The following is a 25,345-nucleotide window of genomic DNA, read 5'->3' as shown; positions in this document are numbered from 1 at the left end:
CCGGTTCCCAAATGTTCTGCCCCTGCAGCACACAGCTCCTCTGGAGGCCAGTACGTCCCTATGGCTCCTGTCCTCTGTCTCTTTTGTTTCTAAGATGGTTATGAGAAACACTGAAAATTCTGGAGCTTTTGAAAACTGCGGCAGAATTTTCAAAACACATTTATGCATTTTTATATGCTGGAAGAACTATACTCAAATGCTTCTACAGCTCATAGAAAATGAGATACTTTCTAAAGTTCTATGGTTGTCACAAAGATGATTTCAGTCAAGATTCATGAGCTGCCCAGATCTATGACAGGGCCCATAAAAATGTGTATTGGATAGATTTTGTTATACCATGAATGGTGTTCATCCTTAAATTAGTTAATATTCTCTAATAACTACTACTCTGTATAAGTCAAGGACCACAGGCCTGAAGCATGTTTTTGTTCATGTTTACATGCTGTATTTGCTGCAAGATTAGGGTCTAAAATGCCATTTATTCCCTTACAGCAATCTTTCACACTACTACTTTACAGCAGTCTAGCATACTCATTGCAAATATGTCATTAAAGATATACTAATAGTCAAAGGAGACTTAACATGAAAGGGCATTTCTTGACAACTTTATCATTGTGACTTAACAAAAAAATCCTTTAAAACTTAAATTGTGTAAGTAGTTACTTACACTGTATCAACCAATGACAAAACAGAATACTGAGAGTGTAAAAGGTATCCTAACTTGAAGGAATCTTCTTCATGTGCTGTGATTAACTCCGCCTATACCATTTGCAAGAGTTTGGAATTAGGAAACACATGTGTTACACAAGTATGAGAGTCCAAAAGAGCATGCTTACAAATGGACAATCATGAAATGCTGGTTTGGAATTCACATATTCCAACTTTCACTACTACCAGTAGCCTGCAAAACAGCAATGTGAGATCTGATGAGACTCACGTTCTGCGCGCTCCACAGCAAAACCACCGATGACCCCGCGAGATTAAAGGTCAGTGAATTGCAGCCTGAGGCAAGGGCTGTATGAACTTTGGCACATTCTGAGTAGACTCCTGCTGTTGTGTTGCCTTTGGCCCTTATCTTGCAGTTTAGCAAAGATTGTGAAATTCTGAATACAGTTACAAGACAGATCAGCTCTGTTTTAGTGACTCAAGGTCTTGCTCTTCAAATATTCTGGGTCTTCAAAATTCCTTCGGCAAATAATCTCATCTATCAGCTAAGCATTTCCAACAGTTGTGTCAAAGGGCCCATAAAAAAAAAGAAAATATTTCTATAAATACTATGTGGGGCAGGGATTCATTTTCAGAGATTCTCTATGGCAGCAGTTTGCTTTGAAAAACCACCTGCATTCTAACAGGCAATGAATACACAAACTCCAGCCAAATGGGCCCACAACAGAAAACTCTGCTTTGAATCTATTATTCCATGTTGCAGGTGGATGAAGGGAAGAACTAATTCCAGAAAGTACAGCTTTGGAACACAGAGAGAAAAAAAGAGGAAAAGAAGAAGAGCCACCCACTTTCAACAGTACGTAGAAATCTAACCTTGCTGACTCCCAAATGTCCAAGTTGCCTATAAAATGAGACTTCAGATACATAGTCACTCAGACGTCTGAAAATTTTGCTCTCAAGACGGAACTTGGGCAATTTGGCAGAAATCACAAGTTTTTCCTCCTTGAAAGTACGTGGCAGAGAACATATAACTCCCTGGACTCCTTTTTTCTTGGCAGCTTTTTCTTCAGTACACAGGAACATGTGGCCTCAGTGCTGTAATGCAATACTTAAATAAAGACCTTTGGGAATATAGGTAGGCATATGAAGGAAGATACATGAATAAAAAAGGTGCAGAAGTCTTCATAAAGTGAAATATTAAGCTTATTTGTGTTTCTCGGAAAGAGGCAACTCACTTCAAAATGAGAAGAGCCTCCTATATTCAAACACTTGATATAAGACCCATGACAGTTTTCAGCGTACTTTGAGATGTAAACCTAACCAGAATCAGCTAAATAGTCCTTGTGCTTCTCCCCTGACCTTTACCTGTAAGAACATTCCTACTTGTAAACTTGTAATGTATTTTAGCATCCACTCTCCCTTCCCTGCCTCCCTACCCTATTTTCTGAGCTCTCAGGACAAAGTAAAATATCACAGGAAGAATTTCATTTTTCTTTCTTCCTGCTTCTATAGCTGAGGCAGTTAATGGAGAACATTTTGGTATAGGAAGGATCTTAGGCACAGCACTCTGGTTAGGGTTTTCAGTGTCTGAAGTCAGATTAGTAAATATATAGGTGAGCATTCAAGATATTTTCAAAAGTGACTCAGGAGCATAAAACTCAGTGAGAAGTCTGTTCAGCTACAGAGGTAACACAAGTAAATATACTAACAGAGAGTTTCCCTTCCTAGAAATCAGCTTAGTCCTTGAGGTCACATGAGATGCAGTCCGCAACACTCACTGGCAGGTAGGTCCTTTGTATTTGTTCAGCTCAGCAGCTGCCTACTGGTGCCTTTACACATCTAAACACTTTTAAAAATCTGTCCTTTTAGGAATTTTCAGAAATTGTAAAGGAATGGCTCAATTAAGAAAAAATTCTGAACAATCGCAGGTCCTCCTGAAGTGCAGGATGGCTTCTGGATATCCAGAATTTCTGAATTTTTTAAATTGTTTCTTAAATGTTTATTTTTTCCACACATATTTTCTATCATTTCTGCTCTGATTTTTCCTTTCTTCTGCAACTCCATGAAATTAGCCACAGGATTTTCTAAACAATATGAGAAACCCATTAAAGATATTTTTTCCTCTCCTAAGAATACAGAGGTCTCAAAACACTCTGAAATCCCCAAGCATGTCGAAACATCACTCAGTGTTGGCAACTGCAAAACTGGATCTTACTTGAACTGCTTTTGTACTGGCAAAGCAACAATAGAAGAATCAGAAAGAAAAACTGTACGTGACTGTGTACCAAAGCTCCGCAATGAGCCAACACAGCTTAGTTTTAAGAGTTTGGAAACAGGATATTAAACTGGCTGTATTCCTCCTTATCACATTTTTGCTTACCTGTTTTATGCCTGTCATCCCACTAATTCTCCCATGTGATATGGAACTGAGGAACTTTTTGATCATTCAGTATCTCAACCATATAAGTCTGTGCAAATGAACTTACGGTTCCTGTTCAGCTGAAATGTCTACACTTAATTTTACACGTTCTAGATAAATCTCTTTGCCATTTGCAGTAAATACTGAATTCTAAATATCATTATTCTCTTATCTTAAAGTTTCTTCAAGCTCTTAAGGAAATGTATCTTGGCCAATCATTTAGGGTGCTTCCAAATTCATCAAATTTTAGGGAAACAATAGCGTATTTAATCTTGCATCTACCTAATCTCCTATCTACCTAATCTTGCATCTACTTACCAATACTTGTAATATGCCTGGAACCATACTTTTGCAATATAGATTGTGTTGGCCTCAGAGTTGCAGCTTGCTAAAGACAGCACTACTATTCTGTGCGATCCTGGATTACTGAGGAATTAATTCTGTATTCTACTGTTTTCACTCCTCTGATATCAAATCCTATGGTGTTTTAACATCTCAGCCTTTTGTATGATTTAGCCCAAATTCCCTAACAGCTGCATCCTATGCCAGGTTTTTGTTCACATAACGAACTACTATGGAACAATAAACTGTCTAGTCCAGTGTAGTTCACATACAAACAGTGCTGGGGTCTCAGAGTGTGAACCTGAAACTTCAGAATGACTTTGGAAGATCCCACTGCTATCCCTCTTAAGCTCTACCCTATTTACCCTTCTGTGTTGCGCTACATTAACTACTAATCTCTATGTAACATATTCAATATTATTTAATATGCAAGAATATTTTACTATTTATTGGGGAGGGGGTAGAATACAGAGCATGCCTCAAGTAGCAATAGAGTTCATTTTGATTTTACTTCTCTTTTAAAACACGGATAGTACAAAAATACCATAAAGACAGTTTGGTAAGAGAAGGTAAACAGAACAAAATTTCAGCATGCAAGCTATATTTCAGGAAAAAAAACACACTAAAAACTTTGCTAATTTCTGTAGTAGAACATGGAAAGATTCAAAGTATGATAGTTAATCTGAAGAAAATAAAACGTGGCAACACACTGGAATGTAGAGTTTCTATTTATAGAAAGCCCAACCAACTAGAAGCCCATGCCATTCAATTAACAATTTACAACACCTTCATTGTATAGTGCAGTATGGAGAGTTGAAGGCTGTTTTACTTTACTTCCAGACGTGTGTCATTTCCAACCCCAAATTTAATAGTGTGTAACTGCCTGAAGGAGAGAGATCAGAATGTGCGGCATGTCTCACTGAGAGGAATTTTGTGCATTAAAAAACCCCAAACCAAACTCTTTCAGCAGAGATGCTAACCAATTCCCTTGCTTCCACGCTGGCTTTGAAGACAAAAAAAAGAAAGAAAGAGAAAAGAAAAAAGTAGACACAGAGAGCGACAGACAGAGCAAGAGACAGAAAGCAAGAGAGACAGAGAGCAAGAGAATGCCTTCCAACAGAGGCGTATGTAAAGGGCAGGAAGAAATGGTTTTCCATGATGTCACTCACAGCACGTCTGTGTCTGGAAAAGTGCTTGAAAAGGCAGACATGGATTTCTTCCATTCCAGTAATGTAAACTATTCCTGCCACGTTTTCAAACTGTTTCCAGGAGTAAGGGACATCATTTGTTACACATGCAAGAAGAAGATAATCTAGAGCAATCTAGATATTCACTACGAACAAACTGACTTGACTGAGATGATAATTTAGGTCCTATCACTTGCTCTTTACCTTTTAAAGGACAATTTTTCCTATTTCCTCCCATTTTTAAAATGTTTTTTTCTGCGCTCTTTTTTACTTTTTTTTCTCTTCATGCCTCTTGCTCCCTTCAAGAAGCATAAGAAAAGTTTTTTTTCTTCCTTCTTCGTGTTCATGCTTCTACTTTTCTGTGCTGTCTACTGATGGAGAGATTATGCTGTTGACACTGCTGTTCATTCCCTTCTTTTCAAACTCAAATGCTGTGTCTTCGTCCCCTCGTTTTGTGCTCCTTCACTTGCCTCGGCCTCAAGTCTGAAATTATTTCTTAGATAAAACTCACAGGAAATTCTCATCAAAAGACATATTTAGGCATGACATTGTTTCTTGCGCCTTTAATATTGCTTTTCTTTCTTGGGCTTTTGCATGTTCTCTCCGCAGCTCAATGCACATTATTTTAGGCATCACAAATTCAGAAAATTTCACTTAGCTAATAGCACACTTAAAATAACTACAGCTACAACTGGAGACATGAATTCATGGAGACTGAATTCAATACTAACAAGACTTACAGTGACATAGTTTTCCCCCAAAGGCACTGATCTTCAGACTATGGCCTACAAAATATCTAATTCCTATCTTTGCTATAAATGCTTACGTCTCTTCCACGTTGTTCAAATCACAGGCGGACTTCTATCCAGCCGCATATAAGAAAAAGAAGAGAAGTAATTTGAAAGCTTAGAGGGATAGGCAAGCTTTAGCTGCACAACTGCACCACTGATCTTGCTGGGACCGATCTGGTGGAAGCGAGCTTGTCTGACAGCCATGGACCATGGGGAAGACAAGGTGTACTTTGCAGCAGAGTAGACATGCCTTGGTGTTAACAACTCTACTGACTTTATTGCAAGATGCAAATCAAATCCGTAATAAAAGTTAGGAAGGTAGAAAAGTCAAAAAATATATAAATAAAAAGACAACTATTGTAAAGATTCAAGAGCATAGCTATGCTAAAGTAAGGCATCATTTTAAAACCATGCTGTTTCTTCCTGTTCTTACATTAACCATTCTGCCAAATGGCTTTTAAATTTCATAGCATTCCAGCATGGACCAAAGTCCCACCAAGCACTGAACTCTTGGTTATGAATATCAAGAGATTAGTTCAATAACAGCTTTACAGTTGGCAACACTTGATAACAAATAGAACAATTCCATTCTTGTCAAAGTCAACATTTTCAATATTTAAATGTTTAAATGGCCACTAATGGTTGTTATCACTTTGGAGGTCAGCACTGCAGATGCTGCAAGCAACGGATTTCCTGGTAGTTCCTGAGCAGCTCAAGCATGATTGCTATACTGTGACCGCATCTTATCCACTCTGTATCACAGGCCTAGCATGGGAAATCTGGGTAATCTGAACCCTCTCCTTGTAGAAATGTTGCAAAAAGGAGGAAAAAGGAGGATTGTTTGTGACACAGCCTCATCCCTAAACTAGCATTACGTTACAAATGAGCTGCTAGGACATCACTCTCTTCTCCATTTTCAAACCTCTCTGAGCTCTCTCTTCACTTGAATTGCTGAGAGATAAGGCCCTCTGCAGCCCACAGGATGGTTTCCAGTTTGTGCTCTTTGGTTCAGCTACTGCTGTCCTATGACGTTAATCCTTAGTGAAATGTAAAAAGCACTCACAGAGTCTGATAGAAACAGATTCCTTCACAGAGCTAGCGAAAAATCAAAACTGGAATTGCCTTCAGCAAGTTACAAGTCAAGCAACAATTCACCATCTAGTAACAGTTTATCCTAGTTGAAACTCTTGTGCAACACAGTTGCACTGAATAAAGTCACAGCATTTTGTCACCTTCTGGTTTCCTGCTGGCATCAAGTTCAAGTCCCTTCACAGCTCTGAAGCCCCATAGCCCCAGTTCCCAGAAAATTTGCAACCCAGCTTTCTGCAGCAAGTTTCCAAGTAGCTGTCCCTCATCTTTCCACTTCTTCATTTCTGGAAACCTCTTTCCTTTTTTCTGAAGATTTTGAGATCTCCTGCTGGAATATTATTAAGCATGATGGAAACACAAACATACAAATATTTCTATTTTCATGCTGTTTATTAGAAGTTTTCAAGCAGAATGTACTCTGCTCAAGCCAACACATTAAGCTGCACTTCAGCCCTATTTTTAGGACTTACATAGTTAAAAAACCTTATGCTAGTCCTCTGCATGTGGTGAAATTTATCCTGTAACATCCGTAATTATTTCCTTTCAATGACAGAATTCTAAAAATGGTGAGATGTATTGATATAATAACAGATGCAATACATCTTTTGGTACAATTTTAATAGGAGACTTTAGATTTTCTTCTTTTTGAAGAGAGTTTCTCAGTAATATTTGGCATTTATGACTTGGTCTGAAATGCTCTCTTTATCAGACATGAAACACAGAGAGGTATGTATCACTAGGACAAGTTATATTAGAATACAGCTCTATGCAAGAGAAACAGATTCCATGAAAGAGACATGCCCAGTTGTCTATGATTGAGAGCATAAGATAGGTTGTATTCAATCAGTCTAAATTTGTGTACTCTCCCTGACCGAGACCTGCAGTAGATTAGAGGAGGTGTATAAAAACATGGCAATCCCAGTGGGAGCTATAGGGCATGTATATACTGCAAACACTAGGCTCAACAGGAGAGGTTGGCAACCTGTGGCTCTTGAGTCAGATGCAACTCTTATGTCAGGATTTCATCACACGACTGACAGTAAACCCATAATGGTAATGGCCAGAAACTTAAACTCACTGTTTTAACATCTTCTGATGGGTTATGTGCTTTTTGCCATAAAAATGCCCAACTACTTTTTGAGACCAATCTACTTTTTGTTTCAAAAATGTTGTAAGGCAGTAAGCTACACAGATTTAACCTTTAAAAAAAGACTGTCCTTTGTTTTAAGAAGCGGTAAATAATTACTCCCTGTGTACCTCACTTCTACCATTCATCATCTCTGGTAGTGTTCTTTTTGCCAATGTTGGCGCATACCGAAACCAATGCAACCCTATTCAGATGAGTACACCTCTGCATTAAAGCAATTAAATAAAAAATTTTTTATCAAAACTTTTGCTTAAAGAGACAAGCACCTTAATGCCTTCAATAAGACTGCATTTCTATGCTTAGTGAACTTTTATTTTTCTCCACAGAAAATAAATTCTTTGTGGTGTAAACATTAAAAATGAGTTCAGCAATTTTCCACTCACAGGCTTCTGACTGACACTGATATAAAAATTTGCCTGTTTTGCTCATGCATGCAGTAACAATTCTGAGCTGGATTATGGGATTCAAGTTCTGCAATGCAGAGATGCAAAATATGGATTGCATGCTGACAGAAAAATTTTACAAAGTATTTTTCTTTAAATGCAATAATAAAAAGGTCATGTAAGCTTAACTTTTCCAGTACTGAAAAAGAGTTAAAATTTCATACTGACATATAGTTAAACATATTTAAGTAACTTCAAGAAAAGAAAGGGGAAACTTGGTAAAGATTCCACTCAGCCCACATGGAACAGCACAGAAGAGAGACTTGCACTAAACTTATCACACAATAAAAAAGAAGAATATTGCCGCTAAACATAATTTTGCTTTCTGCCTTTCATAGGTTTATATCTAATGAAGAAGGGTGAATCCCTGCCCTCAATGCTGTCAGTCTGCAAACTCAGCCTATGGCTGATAAAACAGAATATTGAACATAGTGCCAACGGAAGCCCACTAAAATTTACTATCTGTTGTAAAAGCTCTTTGTGTTCTTGTTCAAGGGATTCATCCAAAAATCTTCCAAACTTCTTATGTCCATGAACAGTTGAATGTTTCCTCCACTACTGTAAAAGCAACTCTATTTAGAACTAGTTGGGAAATTTTTCATTAACATTTTTAAAAGTTTCCCCATCCGCTATCATTTTCATTAAAATTTCATTCCAATAGGAAAATATCAGTCTTTAGTATATCATATCTTAGAAATATTTACATCTGTAAATACACCTGTACAAGATAAAAAACTTTTGAAACATGACACAGTCTACATATTCGATTACAAAATGTTCCAATCAGCATGATTGTCTGAAACAGTGTAAATGCTTGATGCCCCCTTTTTAGTACCCTTCATTTACAAGAGTTAAGCAGCAGATGGCAGCATATAGTGAATAAATGTACTTAACACTTTAATAAATAGTACAATTAGCAAAGTCACTGCTAAAGAAGTCCTAACTTTTCCTTCCATTTATAAAAACAGTTTTTGTACATAACCAGACTGTTAGAAGACAATGTTACAATGACAGCAACACTCCAGAAAGGAGGAAGACATGAAAAACATTGTATGTAAGCTGAGCTGCTATAAATGGTTTGCAAGAAGAGACAAAAATGCATTGACATTCCTGTAGATGTAAAAAAGCACATGCACTTCACATAACCCTTCACATCTTGGAAAGCACTGAGAAGTCTTTATGCTTAGCACTTTGCAAGTGAGGATATTTATGTAGGTTCCCAAACTTGGAAACAAAAGTGGATAGCTTAATACATGCATTTCCTGCATCATACTGCAGCTATACAAAATGGCAAACATTTTATTGCTGTATGAATTTCTATACATTTCCGTCACTTAATAATCAATACTGAGAGAGAGAGACACTATCCCTGACCCATGTAGACCTGTCAAGGATGTCATAACTGGATTGAGTACTTTTGATTCAAATTCTAGTGGCTTACTCTCACTGTAAAAATGTACTCACCTCTAAAATTTGTGGAGCTTAATAGGCTACAGAGAACAAAAAACACCTCTGCCATTTGCAGCTTGCTTCTTCTTTCATTAAACAAAAAATAAAATGCGTTTAGGAATTCTAAGGAGTTAACATAGGAAGTTCTACTCAAATCAGAATACGGATTCTTTTGGGGACCATGTCAGAATCAAAGTAAAATTTTGAGGGAGCTTCATGTAAGAAACACAGGGTCATCCTGCTGTTATCTGCTACGTGACTGGCAAATATAACTTCATGGTAGTTTAGGTACTGAAAAAAGACTTTCTGGAACTAAATAACAGTCTGTCAGAATCCAACTGAAAAAGTGTTCATGTTAAAATTCACTTCCACAATTAATTATAATAATAATCTTGTTTTCTAAAACACTTTTTTCCATATAGAAAGGAAAAATGGCAGGCAACACTAATGTAATCAACACGATCAGATCCAGAAGTCTTTTCCCATCTTTTAGTAATGAAAACACTTAAGTTTTAGAGAAATATTTTAATTACTGTCACATAGTAAGAATCTCTCTCCCTAATGCCTACAACAATGACTTCTCAGTTTGCCCGAATGAGTAATGTAAGAACTCAGGAATGTCATAATATGAGCAAAATGTAAAATATGATCCAGGTATTTTAATAAATTGATGAAATTGCTATCCACCTAACTCAGTCATCCTGTGCTCCATATCAGAGTACCTAAGCATCAGTAGATTATTTGATTTTAAATAAAGGTATGATTCAGTGAGACTAAAATAGGATCAGCTTTTCCATAGCATACCCATGAAAAATGTACCTGTATGATTTCACTGAAATACTCTGCATGTGTTTACACACCTCATAGTTCACAGAATTTAATATATAACACAATGCAATGGGACATGTAAACATTTCAAACAGCTGCTGACCTCCTTTATGAATATTTGATTCTGAAATCAAGGTTTTCTTGTACTTATTTTATGTACTTACTTATTTTAGCTTCATTTCACAACTTACAGAACAGTGCCATACAGCAGAAAGAAACTTGAACTCTATTTTCATTATCTACAAATCTCTGAATTTCTTCACAGAATGACTTGGCTTTGTCTAAACAGTTAAAATTTTAAAATATGCTATTCATTAAAAACACATGTGAATGGTTGGCAAACCTGTCATCTAAATAATACAACCTTTTGTTTGACCCAGTATGAAGATTTTTGAAAGTGGATCCATGAGCTTATCCAGGGCTCCACTGAAATCAGTAGCTGCACCTGAACCTATTCTAATGCTTAGCCAGACTAGGTGATTTTGTACTTGCAGGCATAATTGGTGCCTAAAATCACTCTGAGAAATGAATGCATTTTAAATGAGTCATTTCAGCTAATTTGAAAAACAGTCTTCTTGATACCAGCTATTCTAGTGATAATAGATTTCTGATTACCTTTGTACATGTGATTAATACTAAGTTGGGCACTGTTGAAGTAAAAAGGACAGGACTGCCAAGAAAAGCAGTAGAAAGTAATCACAGCTGTTTTTTTCACCTGAACAGAAAATAGATAGGCATTGCAAAGCAGATTTTCAAGGACAAAAATTTGGCGACAACTTCACTTGCTATTGTCCCTTAGCCAGATTTTTATATTTACAAAAAAAACCCAATAATGATAATTGATTCAAGCTTTGCTTTCCTTAACTAGTTAACTTTTAACTGAACACTGCACAAGGCTATTGTAACTTACCCTTTGTTATTAAAATACATTCTAGAGTTCTGTACCACATATTGTTTTTATAATAATCAAGCCAAATTTAAAACTCAGTCGTTTCTGGTCTTTATTGTTGAACAATGTTCTAAGTGTCCAGCTGTGTGGCATTAGTTTGTAGAAAGCAATGACATATAGGATATTTACATTCCTTGCTATCCAAATCCAGACCAGACACTCCTATTTCTCAGTGTTTCTCATGACCACTGGGGCAAAAGACTGTTGATTTCATATTTTTTTAAGCTGATTTCAACTCCCATATGACTTACGCTTGCCAAGTGTGTAGCTAATATTCAAAAATCATTGTCTATTTTGGAGTCTGGTGAATAAAAAACAGAACACAGAGATGAGCTAATTATAGAAGCATGAACATGCTTTACTTCATAAACACTAGTAACTAAGATGCTAAAAACATACATCTTACTATACGGTTCTACATAACATGGGAGATGTACTCTCTAATGATCACATCACACTATTTTTCTCTGAGCATGAAATATTATAGTAACAGATTTTTAAATTTAGGATGAAGATTATTCAACTGTGTATTTCTCACAGGCCCAAAGTATCATCTGAATGTGCATATTAAAGGCTTACATGATGCACAACGGAATGACAGAAAGGTACACACTGCTCTGAGGAGAATTCTGTTCTTACTATTTCTCTGCTTAGCAAGGAGTACTACAGGTGTGTATATATTTATTTATTTTCATAAATTAATTAATATGTAAGTAATGTAGGCACACACATTGACACTAACAAGAATTGTCTGCCTATAAATGAAGTTTTTATGAGCTGTTAAATAACTTGTGTATGTACATATGCAGACACGCACATTATATATAGGAAATTCAGACATCTTTCCATAAAAGAAAGTCTACTATTACTGTTCAAGAGAAATGATAATTGATAATGAATTTTGAATATAATTTTGAATACTACTGCTACTGGAAAACTTGTTTAATGTTTTATAAAATCTACTCACAAAAATGTAAAATATTCTCCTTTTCCATAAACTGATGGATAAATCATTTCCACTAGGATTAACAGGCCAAATTCTACTTACAGATATTTTAGCACAATATGGCCTTATTAGAAACTTTATTTTGTTTTAACTCCATGTAAGGCTTAATAATCTTGAAAGGATAGTTTGTGTATATAGTCTATACAGTTTCCTATCATAAGATACAGAGTTGTGAAGTTATGTAGCTTGTACAAGTTTTGCAGCAGGGACTAGACTTGAACCCGCATCTTTGAAGTCCCTGCCTTATCATTCATTTCCCCCCCAAGTCTCCACATGATGTCTTGTTTTGCTTGTACAGCCCACTTTAGATGCAGTCAACAGTTTGCTACAGTTTGTTTAAAAATACCACGTCATTCCATAATATAACTAATTGCAGTCATACTCCTGTTTACATACTATTAATAAAAAAACCAAAATAAGCTGTCTATGGAGAATAAGCATCTGGAATCCTTGAAGATCTCCAGTTGCACTGCAGCAAAAAGGAAGTAAAATCTTTGAAACAATCACCTTTAAAAAGCAGTTTGGTAATGCAGTGTGTTATAAGCCTATTCCTACACCAGCTACTATGACAAAAAGTGACTACAACAGCTGTCCCCCTTAAAATAGAATACCATATTTTGAGGGTGTTCACAGGTGATCTCTATAAGGAAATCATCTGTACAGAAGCATCCCTGATATCTATTCCGGCCTGTGTTTCAAGGAGATGCTGTTCAGTGTACCCTTTCTAAACTTTCATGTTGAACAGAGCCCAACACTAAACATGACCAGAAGGATACAGGCACTTCTTTTCTACTGGTATAGGATTCCAGTCAAGCACCTAGCAGTAGAGTATTCAGCTGTGCAGACCAGATGAACAACAGGGCTAAAGGGACACAAGGGTTAGAACTGAGGATTATTTTCTCCTAGTATGTTCAAAGAAAACATATGATTTCAAGTTAAGTTTGATTACAGGCAGGGAGGCAGCTGAAGTTGAACAGCTGAAGCCACAATACACATCAGCACTCAGTTTGTAGATCGGAAGGGTACATGAGACAACACAATCTGAAAGGTCGAAGCCAAAGGAATAGAATGTATCTGAGAGGGTCTGTTTTTTTCCTCAACTTCAGATCTACACTCTGTTGAGCAAAAATGGACACTATGTACTTAACAAACCTGCTATGAGAAGAGTAAAAATACGGTCTAAAAAGATCCTGCTAAAAAGATCCCATCCCAAATCCTGCTACAGAGTGTGACAAGCTGCAGCATGCAAAACCTTAGGAAAGAGTTGAGTTTGGAGGAAAATTAATTTCAGTTTTCAAAAATGTTAAGAAAAGGGGAATCTGTATTGCAGCTCTATGATCCACACACCAGTAAACAGAGATTTCTGAATATTTACTCTACAAATTAAAAAAAAAACCCAAAAACCTTTACAAAGTCATATACATTAAAAAGTATATCACAAAATATCTTCTCAGATATGCTCAGCATGATATATATAGCACAGCCAAAGTCAAAGAATAAACACTTATAAAAAGGGAATTAACATGTTGCATCCAGCTCCAAATGAAGTGACCCACATTACTGCAAAGCCAGTGATCAGTGTTCCCCAAATATTAGTAGAGAAATCTAAATTTTAAAAGGATGTTTAATACCTTAAAGAGTGTCTTTGTTCTTCTCAGGAACTGGCAAAATGGGATAGCACCTTCTAGCATAACATATGTACTTATTTGAGAATTTGTGCTGCATTGTATGCAATGACAGAGTGCAGAGCTCTCTATTTGCTATAGTTATGCAGCAAGGATAGATTACGAGTGAATTTATTTTTGTACGAGTGAACAATCCTGAATGTAAATGTTTATTAGAACTTTTGTTACTGCCTCAGTCGAAGACATTAGTTAACTTGCTATTGCAGTGCAGTAAATGACAGTTTGCCTCTTTATTTTACTTTTCATAAACCTCTTATAAACATGTATCTTTATGCTAACCACACTTTATATTTTAATATTTTATCCCAGATTTTCTGCTAGTCCAGTTTCCAGCAGCAGTTGAATGGATGAACTGACTGGAATGGCTCTAAGATGTGTGAACCTAGACAAAGCTTAGAAAAGCCTAGATTTCTCTAGCTCGTGACAGAGTGAAAAAAGCAAGTGCAAGCCGGAACACAAAGTGCGTCAAGAGTTTTTGGGACAGCCAAGCATTTCTGCATGTGCTGACAGCTGAAGAGTTAAGGATTCTTCAGTAGACAGACAATGGCAAAAGAAAGGCCTATGCTCCTGATAGCTCTATCTGTGAATAAATACAGAAGGATGAGAGCTCCATTGACTCCTACCTGAGCAGTAAATAATACATAGCAGATTGCTTGTGAAATGAATCTCCAGAAGTCGGTGATGCAAAATACAGCAACATGTATCAAGTGTGTAGTGAAAGTGAAATAAGGACTCCGCTGGCAGCTTACAAGTATTTCACTGAAATAGTGGAAATGGTACCTGGAAGACTTGCTTGTATACTGCATAATAGGGATTCCACCTTTTGGGTACATTGTCCATGGCTGGCACCAGTGTTTATAAAAGGATGCATTGGCACTTTTGTAACAGCTTGACAAAAGCAATCAAAAATGCCGAGCTCCTTGTCATTTTTGAACTCTCCTACCTTATCTCCCCTCCTAGGAAGAGTCTGCCTGCTCAGAGGCTTCCCTCTCATCTTGAGCATGTGAAATTGCTTGCCAAATTTGGCCTTGGAACAACATTCTCCTTTCAGTGGGGCTAACCAGGATTTGGGAACTTTTTGCCATACTATACGATGTGAGTGCATAGATCATATGGCAGGATCATTCATCTAAACAGATTTCAACGTTCAACTTCCTGTCATTTCACTGACAGATGCATGATACTTAACACTGCAGGTAATCTTACCTTCCAAAGTAAAATGGAATGGGTCCATTAAAGTTTATCTTTTCACATAATGACCTAACCTATTACAATCACCAACTGATCATGCTGTGTTTCTCAATGTCAAATCTGTACTTTGCTTAAGGATTCTTTGCCACTCAAAAGGCATTTAAGACAACCAGCTTTATTAGTCTGTTTTTTCAGCATCACACACACACTGATTTACAATCCATTGTAGTGAATAGTATAAATTATCTTTCTTTCAATTTCAGACTGATATTGTGATTGCTATTAAGAAAAAATAATCTTTATACTCACCCCAGCCTTTGGTTTAGCTCCAGAGTTGGCAACTGAACAGGGAGATGCTAGGTCAGGAGCATGGATATTAGGAGACAAGTTTGTTTGCGAGTGATTTACTGAAGCAACATCCACTCCACTTTCAGAACCAGATTCAACATCCTATAAATACAAGTTTTAACTCTCTTTAGCACATATGAATACAAAATAAAAATTTAGTTCTTCTAAATAATAGAAGTATTTATACAGGCTCAAACATATGTGCTTAAATTTCTTTATAACAGCATTTCATCTTGTTCTTTTGTGTTCCCTACACATTCTCTTGCTGTCCTTCTTTTCAATGTGGTGGTTTGCATTAGCTGCTGTTCTGAAGTTATAAATCATCACTAACATCAAAGCTGTAATTCCCCTAAATGGTAGAATGCAAGGTAAGAAAAATCAGTTAAGAGCTGCAGAAGTCTGACATCTTTCTCTGATGTTCAGTATTTCCTGTGTGCTCCCACCTTCTGTCTCCAGCAGCATTGTAAGCTCAGTGAACATCTGTAAACCATTACACAGCTGAAATGACATCATCATTCAGCAGTTTATACAATTCAGAGGTACAACTCCTTAGGTTTTAGAATCAGCAAAGACTTATCAGCCGAATGTTGTTTCTGGTTAAAATGCCCTTGCTTTTCATGGCAAGGTTACATTCCTTTTTTTGAGAATAGAAAGAAGAAGAAAAGTAGGATGCTTTATTCTTGATGAAGTAAATACAGGCTTTTAAAAATATAGTGCATGCTTGATTTACTGTGTAGGATGAGGGTGGGAGATTATACCACTTGCATATAAATTGTGACAAACATCTGGCAAAGAGCTGACTAAATGCAGAACCAGTTAGATTCTGCCGGGTTTGTTAGCCGAGGTGCAGCCTGTGTGAATACAGAGAAACACTACACAGAAAAGCCTGAACTGTTAACCCCAGCTGGTAAGAGCCGACTCTGCGCAGATAAAGCCTCAGTTTCCTAATATCACGTTCCCAGAATGGCTGGAATATGAGGCAGACAAATCAGAGGGGTTCTGCTCCTGAACTGGAAAGAAATGGCAATCCTTTGATTCATTAATTCCAATTAAGTATTTGGTCTGCCAAATGTAGCCTGACCGCTTAGACAGGTGCCTCTGCACCAAATACCCAAGTGTGCTATTTTCTGAAAAGGGTCAGTAATTAAAGTTGCACCCTGTGTAGGACCATGCATGTGAGTCAGATAGTTCCTCCCAGAGAGTCTGAGTCCTCTGTAATGTGAAGCACTGGGAAATGCAGCAAAGACATGCCTCTGTAGCCTCTGCAGGAGTCAGCTTGGGTCTAGCTGGTCTTATAAGCTTCTGCTTAGCAGAGCCATACTGCCACAGGGCACAACCATGCTCCCTGTCCCAGTACTCAAGTTTCTGTATCACATTCAAATGATCTGTTACTATAACATCAACATGAGACTGAAAACAGAATGTGTAAGTGCTCTGAAAACCAAACTGTTTAATCCTCTGATTCATAATACTCAAAGGTCCCAAAATTCCTAGAAAATCAGTATATATAAACAGCATATATTTCATATTCGATGCATGTTGTCTTTCTGTACGGTTCCAATGTTGCCTTGCAGCACAGAAACAGGTACTATCTCTGATTATGTTGCAGGCTTACTTAGGCAGAATGCCAAGACTCCCTATCTGGCAGCAAGAAATTAGCTAAAATGCTGGCATTCATTGGTCAAGTATGGAGCACAGAAATTAACAATGCATTTCAGCTTTCCTCTCCCATCAGCGCCCAAGGTAACACCACGAGTATCTTGATATCCCGAGGGAAAAGCATAATTAAGTCCTTTAAAGGGACTTTAAGAACTTAAAATATAATTATGTCCTTTAAAAATAAGGTATTGTATATTCTTCAGGTGATGAAAACTACTGTAACTTTAATACTGCTTTTCTCACTTACAGCATTACTTGCTTGACTATGCAGCAATAACGAAGTCTGGCTTTAAGAGGAAAAATTCTCATCACTTTAGAGAAAACACCACCACCAAACCAAGCAACCTGGATGGTAACCTAGACTTTTTGGGGTGGTATTTCTCAGGTTTCTTAAATTGAAGTACAGCTGCAGCACATTTGGGTAAAATTAATAGGAAGCCTGTATGAGAGCACCTTGGCTCAGCCATTTCATGTTCTTCACAGTTTTATTTGTAAACATCAAAAAAAAAAGTATCAGTCATGTTTGTGAACTGTAGAGTCTTCCTTCTCACTACTCTCAGCAAAAGACTCTCTAATGTAAATAAATGTGTAGGATATTGCCCAGAGTTTTATTTCACATGACAGAGAGTTTCTTAAGTGTGTCTCCGCAAAAAAAATCCTGAACCCTACCTCTATCAGAAAAACAAGACCTGTAGCTCACACCTACTTCCAGTCCTAACTATTTAATGACATATACACATATGCTCTAAGACTGGTGTGATCCTGACTCCATGATGATTCTGTGTTTACAGTAAGTGATAATAAGAAAGCCAGACATTTTCTGAATCTTGTTGCTCTCCCTTCCCTTCACTGGAGAACCTTTGATGCTGTCATCTATGAAAGGATGGCAGGAGGAACTAATGGGTGCCACCACTTACTGCCTTCAAAACACACATATAAACAAGGAGAAATATACAACCAATTCTTTACAAAAAGAACTTTTGTTCTGAAACTGAACACTGATAAACACGATGAATGAAAGGAAAAAAGATAAAGCAGATTCTGCTTAGCACAGTAAGAAGGATTAAACAAACTTGCTCACAGGTATATGCCTCCGTTTGTACGTTGGGGTGCTGGATGGGGAAGAGCCTGCACTGAGAGCATTTTCAATATCCTGATCAAGCTGGTCCAGTTTCATAATTAACAGCACCATAGAATCCAGTCGTGATCGATCCCGATCTTCTCTCATTTCCTGAGGAACAGAACATACAATTGCTAAATCTGAAAGGGCATTTCTTGGAAAGAATACAAAACTCTCTATTTCTTCATTTAGCACAAAAATACATTGAATAATAGCCAGAAAATTCTCTTTTTTTGGGTGGGGGGGAAAACTCTTGTGTCATCAATTCACTGAAATTGACTTGCTGCCAGGAATGCATTTTGCGTAAATATTTAATATACCTCCATTACAACAACTAACTTTTTTTAAAAAAGACTTGCACAGTTGTTTGATATAAATGCGCCACAGCCATTTCCTTGACCCAACAGGCAATTTAGACAGCTACTGATTCTAAAAATTCCTCCAAAAATTCACCCCAAGTTAATTAATTTGTTATAAAAATACAAATGATTAAGGTTAATATGGAAGAGGAGGAAGTTCAAAGAAGCCATTTTCCAGTTGGGGATAGCTGCAACTACTTTTCCTGTGTAACTCATCAGCATAACCATGGATTTTCAATTCTTTGCAGAGTTTTCTGTCTTCATTAGAAATTCTTGATATATATGAGATATAGTAACACTATAGTAAACAGCATCATAGATACTCCGACTGGAAAGAGAGAAGGGTGAGGGGTCATCACAGTCTTAAAAACCTAGTTTACCCACCCTATTTCCTTACACTCCACTTGTAGCAAATGGAAACAGGCAAGCTCCTGAAAACGGCAACTTAAAGCAGGACCTTAAGTTACACGGGCTAAATAATGTTCTCAAGGAGCCACTCCCTCTCTTTTCCCTTTATATAGAGTATAGCCAGCACATTAGCCAGCCAGCTAGTCTGCCTTGAAAGTCAGGAGTATGAAATTGCCCATCAGTTCCTTTATGGATTTCCACACTAGGAAACTGCAAAATAAGGAAATTCCATTAACTTGCTTCAAAGAATATTTTTATAAATCCTTTTGAGAAGTACAAACAAAAATGTCATAATTGCACCATTGTGCCCAAGAAGCAGGGAGTATAAAAGCCCAAACCAGACAATCTTGATAGGCAATAAACTGTTTTGCAAGCTATACATAAATTTCTCTATTTAGTTAGGATTCTATCAGCAGGTTTTTAAAAACTGCTTCAAAGACTTTGCAAAACATGAATGAAATGATTCCCACTAAAATTAAAGGAACTGTATAGATAAAATGGTCATATAAAACATAGTCGGTATGTTCTCAACTGCTGAAGACAGAGCTGACTCAAGGTTAGTTAGCTAAGCCTTAGAAAAGCAGGGATACAAACCTACTAGTCCATAGCAGTTATGCAGAATGTTATAGCAAAGGCCAAACGCAAGACGACTATTTGTGCATTTCATATTTTGTTAGTACATGACATTTTGGACTGGCTTGCTGGAAGCTTACGAATCTGCGGGACCTCCTGATGAACCTGAACGGAGTTTGGAACGAACCTGAGAGCGCAGTACTACCTCAAAACAACACAGCGATCGGTGTCACAGGTCAAGCTGCGCTTTCTTTCAAACTGAAAACACAGTGCCCCAAACAGTTCATTGAAACTCCATTCATCTTCATTTTAACTGATGTTTGTTAAACTGTTGTCTCGAGTTTGCAAAATTCAGAGCCATTATTTCTTCTAATTTGCATGGATGCAGGAGTGCGAAGGTACAAATGACGGTCTGGTAACCAAGACGACATGACCTTCTTCACACCACACTGGGTGAGACTGTAGCATGACTTGGCCCATTTAGCCATGCTGTGCAGTATGCACAATGATATTATATGTCTAGGGAAGGTGGCTGTACAGCTCCCAGAACTAGGTTCCCACAAGGACCCCTGATTTAAGTATGTTTCTATAAGCTTCACTTGGAAATACAGCACTGAAAAGACTAATCCACATAAAATTTACACTTCATTTAAAGAAAAAACACAAGTGAATTGCCACACCAAAACAGATGGTGATTGGGTAGATGTCAAAACTTTTGTTTTTTTCTAACTGCAGGCTGGAGAGATAATAGGTGTTTCACGTGAAGGAAAAAAAAGTTAACTGGATAAATCCGGAGTTTTCCCTGGGTAAATTGTTTGAGTTATTCTGCCAAATAACTATAAGCTTGCTTAGCCAGTAGCAGATTGAGAATGTCGGAGAAAAATGTGCCAAAGTGGTGAAAAAAATTTTGTTCAACGTGATATTCAGGCTTGACACAGTGGCCCAGGTTTGCAGGCAAACACCGCTTTCAGAAAACAGTAACATTATCAGTATGGTATTTAGCTACGTTATTGAGTACTCCTGTCAGGCACAGCCAGAACCACACACCACTGCCATCCGCCTTGTCATGAGAAGTTCTAACATTTTGACTACAGTTCTTATTTGCGCCATTCACTGAACACCACAGTAATTGCGTTCTGCCTGGTCAGGTCACTATTAAATTGTATACATAAAAGCCTAAAGACTACACCAGGAAAAATTAACATGTACAAGTAAAAAAAGCTAATCTTGTTTAAAAATTCAATAAGACACACTAAATAAATATTATCATAGGATTAATTTATGTTTAGAGAGTTTTAGCGTTGATATTATCTAAAAAATTTCCAAGACTTTTATAGCCTATTTGTCTTTTTTGTATCTCCCCTGTGTGTATATTCTGAGATCTTGTTACCAATTTGTGATATGATCTAAAGCCAGTAAGATATTAACAATTCATTTGTTTTCTTTTGAAGAGATAGTATTTCCTTTGCATCCAGCCTCTCACATTTTCCCCCAACACTGGCTGGTTACCTTTGAGATTACCATACAACCATATAAATTACATTTGTAGAATTACACACAAATCCTACTTCTGGCATCATGAAGTCGAAACTCAAGCATTAGAAGGTGCCTGGCTGAAGACTGTCTTAGCAACCTTAGTTTTTGCCCTTAGGCATTTGCATTGGGCAATTCAAGAATGTATTGTAAAGATACACATCAGGTCACTCTTGGTATGTTTTTTGTCTGGAGATTTTATTTTCAACATGTCTCCAAACACAAAGAGGAAACACTTTAGGTCATGAACTGGAAAAGCCCTACTTCTTTCAAGTTTGATCCTTACTGGTGTGGTAAAGGAATTAGTTAAAACTGAGTATTTACTCTAAAGAACAACACGGATTTTTTTTTTCCTCCTGTGCATTGCTGTGCCTTGAGCCGCTTGTTTGTCTTGTCAGTACCAAGCTCCTCCGTGCGTGGATTTACAAGCCGTTGTTTAACGTGAAGTCGCTGTGGCACCACCACTCTGCATCGAGAGCACCTGGCATCTTCTGAACATGATGTTCTCTGTGCAACGTTGTATTTTTGATTTTGAATGTTTCACAGCAAACACAGTGGAAGAGCAGTATTTTTAGAACTACTCTGACTAATGCTAAGTGCCTACTTCGTTCTGCTTTGAAGTTGCAGCTTTTATACCTGCATTATCAGTATTTCGCAATGAATTTAGCCTATTCTGGAACAAAAAGAGAGCAGCCATGCAGCACAAAATTAGTGGCGTTTGGATTTAATACATCTGTTTTGTGTTATCAGGGCAGAGCAAAGCAATTGAAGCAGATGCCCTTCACTTCCTCTGCCTCTTAAACCTTTTTCTCTACACGCCTTTCTTCCCTTCTCCTACAGCCACTGTTTTACATTTTTACACACTGTGTTTTCTGCCTGTTGTAGCCTCTTTCCCCACATACCTCTTCGAGCTGTGCAGGCCTGAGGCAAAGGCTACCTTTTGAAAACAAATACACAGCCTGAAGAGTAAACACCATTTTAACTCTCACAGCACGAGCGTTGCCCAGAAGTAGCTGCTACACAAAACCCCGCAGGGCGGTAGCGCTCCCGGGGGGCGGGGCCGGGCCGGGCCGGGCCGAGCTGCCCTGCCGGCCCAGGCGGCCCGCGCCACCGCCGGCCGCAGTAATCGCCCCCGCCCTGCCCAGGCCCTTTCAGCTCAGCCCCAGCTTCAGCCGCCCCACGGGGCCGCCCCAGCCCTGGCTCGCGGCCCGCCGTGCCGGGGCGCCCGCGGGGCCCGTCTGCGCCCGCCGGGGTGGCCCCGGCCGTGGCGGCCCTGGCCACTGTCCCACACCGCGGGCCCCACCGCATGGCGCATGGCGCCTCTCTCAGCCCAGCCGGGGACGGCGCCATTTTAAAGCAGCAGTTCCCTGAGCCCTTGAACGTCCGCCCAGGAGAAGCCCAGCCTTTCTACACATGAAACTACTCGAATTGTTTCACGTTAACTGACAAGCGGGTGTTTGCTGGCTCTGAAGTAGGAGGGTGATGGACTTGTTCCTTCCGCGGGCGTGCAGCAGCAAGTGCCGGCACGAGGGCTCACGGCCTGTCACCGTAACATTGTGCTGGCTGCGCTCCAGCTTCCTCCTGGACGCTTCTTTTCAAAAGCGGCCTCTGAAGTAGTATACCTAAGTTCAGAAAACCACAAATTCGTATGATGCCCCGAAAACGCAGAGAACTGCACTGAAAAGAAATAACACAATGCATCCAGTCGTTTTCTCTAATGGTCTTGCATCATACAATACACTTAATTCCTTACACTGATTTCTGTTCATAGTTAATTATTTTAATGTTCATATTTTATACAATGCATTTAGTCTATCATGACGAATTTTATAAAAATTTTGCTGCCTCAGTAGGACAGAAAGGGGGAGTCCCATTGTCTTTTTTTTCCCAGAAGTGGAACAAAGAAAATTATGTTGATAATCCAAAATGAGTTATGAAGTGAGCCTCATAGTAAGGGCCTGGGTTAAACAGCTTTGTCGATAGATCCTGAAGAAATTAAAACTTCTTTAAAAGCATTTTCACCACAAGGGTAAATTTTTTTTAAAAGGTAGTCAGGGAAACCCTGGAATTAAGGGAGAGAAATGATCTTTTGGGGTCAGATTTGTACCATAAACACACAGCTTGTTTACACACTCAGCAATCTAAGTTCCTATAAGCGCCTTTGTGATGCTGTGTGAAGTACATAAGCATAATTGCATATTATGCAAAGATACTCTTAATTAGACAAAATCATGAGCTTGGCTTTACAAACAGCTCAAAACAGGCGAGGTCCCCAGTCCCCCTGCGGCGGGATGCGCCTGGTTGCATTGCAGAGGCCGTTTCCAGAGGCGAGCCTGCTGCAGGGCTGGCGGGACAAGCCCGCTTGCCCACAGCAGAGAGGCAGCTTTTGTGGAAAGAGCTGGCGGAGTTTCCTCCAGTATCTCTGATCTCCAGCCAGCTGGGCTGACGTAAAATCTTTATTAATGTTATGTATTTCAGATGGCATTAAATTCCTCATTCTTGTCTTCCCTAGCTAAAAAATACACTTTTTTGGAAAATGGAAAGTTATTAAATCCCTGTTTTCAGACTGTGAGGATGTTCATCTGAACTGAAGACATGCCCTAAGGATAATGCAAAATATCCTATTTGGGGATTATATCTGTTGTCTTTTACTAGCAGGTGTATGATCAAATGCGTAATTTTTACCCTTTTACACTGCAGTGAACAGCTCACAAACTTTAGGAAAACATGAAGAATTTTACTTTTGTCTAAATTTTATATCTTGTACTACCACATTCAACTCCTATTCTTCATTGGATTGAGTGGGGGTTGCAGGTGGAGACTATTAAGATACCATGAAAAAACTTAAGCACTCTATTCCTCTTCCATACAAGAGAAGGTGTAGTCATCAGGGAAGGTAACAGTATTGTTATGATTATAAATTGCATTTTGAACTAATCTTTAAAATGGCTTGAAACTGATACAAGTAACACAAGCATAAACTGGTGTACATATGTATGTACATGCTTTTTGGAAAATAGCTTTTTTCTAATTCTTCTTATAAGAACTTTGAATAGATGACCGAATTCTTCGAAATGTCGTGTATTCCATAGCACTGGTTTACAGCTCACTGCAAAATATGCACTTTTTAATTCTTCTTAAATCCACAAATGAGTTATATTTGCAAAAGAAAAGACTTCAGAGGCACTTGATTGCTGTACACTACTGAAATTAACAATTATGACACTGTCTCCTTTTATAAGAGAAATGTAATCAACGAAACAGCATCAGAAAGTCAGACTTTGAAAGGCATGTTCTCCCAGCCAAATGCATGCTTTTTTTATTTCTGGACATAAAATATGATTCCTTCTTGCAGGGGTAGTGCCACACTCTCTGGAGAAAAGAGGAAATTGTTTTGGAAAATGACACAGGGCATCAAATCCAAATGTATCCAAGATGTTAAGTCGCAGGTTCCTAAAGATTTCAGGACTAGGAGTGAGATGGAGCTTCTCCATTTCTCTAGCCCTTCACAAGATTTTTCAAATCCATGTACACTTCACAAGTAGTGTCTCCTGAATTTCATCTGATTTCAGCTGCATAAACTTGCCATCTTTCATGTTTTATAATAATTTTATCTAAACAAAAGCATTCATTTTTAGTAACTTCCTTTCTACAGCTGGTTTTGCCTAAACACATACTCAACCTGTATGCTGTATTCTATTTTTGTTCAGACGGTTTTGATTTTAATATTCTGTGTTTCATGTCAGCCAAGTAAACTATTCAGCAGAGAAGTTATTTTAATAATGAAATTTAGCAATTCATTATTCATTAGTCATACAATGGAAAATCACTCAAAAACCTTAGGACAAAACAATCCCGGGAATCACTATTACCTAACTATGTTAACCCAGCAGGGTATGCTGAAGGTAGCAGTTCCTCAGAAGTGGTTACTGTTAAAACCTAACAGCTCTGTGTTAGAAAACTGGGTCAAGCAGGCTTGCTCTCTAGCTAATGTCATATTAGCATGGCTAGATATTAATGGAAAACATAAGCTTTTCAGAATGTCATTACTGCATTAACTAACATTAATATCTACACTCCTGCAACACTAATGAAAGCACTAATCAATGGAGCTAATTCAGGTGACTAAGAGAAGCAAAACCAAACCTAATGT

General features: G+C 38.1%; 1 protein-coding gene across 5 annotated transcripts in view; it reads right to left on the bottom strand.

Moving 5' to 3' along the window:
- DLC1 (DLC1 Rho GTPase activating protein) overlaps positions 1 to 25,345 on the bottom strand; it is a 270,306-nt gene that overhangs the window by 151,241 nt on the left and 93,720 nt on the right. For all 5 annotated transcript variants that reach the window (XM_064511120.1, XM_026093601.2, XM_026093602.2 and 2 more), the window contains 2 exons: positions 18,281 to 18,430; positions 15,502 to 15,642 (listed from right to left, as the gene is read on the bottom strand). In XM_064511120.1, coding sequence (XP_064367190.1) covers positions 15,502 to 15,642; positions 18,281 to 18,430 — 291 coding nt within the window. The remainder of the gene's footprint in view (positions 1 to 15,501; positions 15,643 to 18,280; positions 18,431 to 25,345) is intronic.

The sequence above is a fragment of the Dromaius novaehollandiae genome, chromosome 4 (genome assembly GCF_036370855.1).
Source record: "Dromaius novaehollandiae isolate bDroNov1 chromosome 4, bDroNov1.hap1, whole genome shotgun sequence".
Taxonomy (NCBI): Eukaryota; Metazoa; Chordata; class Aves; order Casuariiformes; family Dromaiidae; genus Dromaius; species Dromaius novaehollandiae.
Note: the sequence above shows the minus strand (reverse complement) of the source record. Positions and strands in the feature narration are given on the sequence as shown.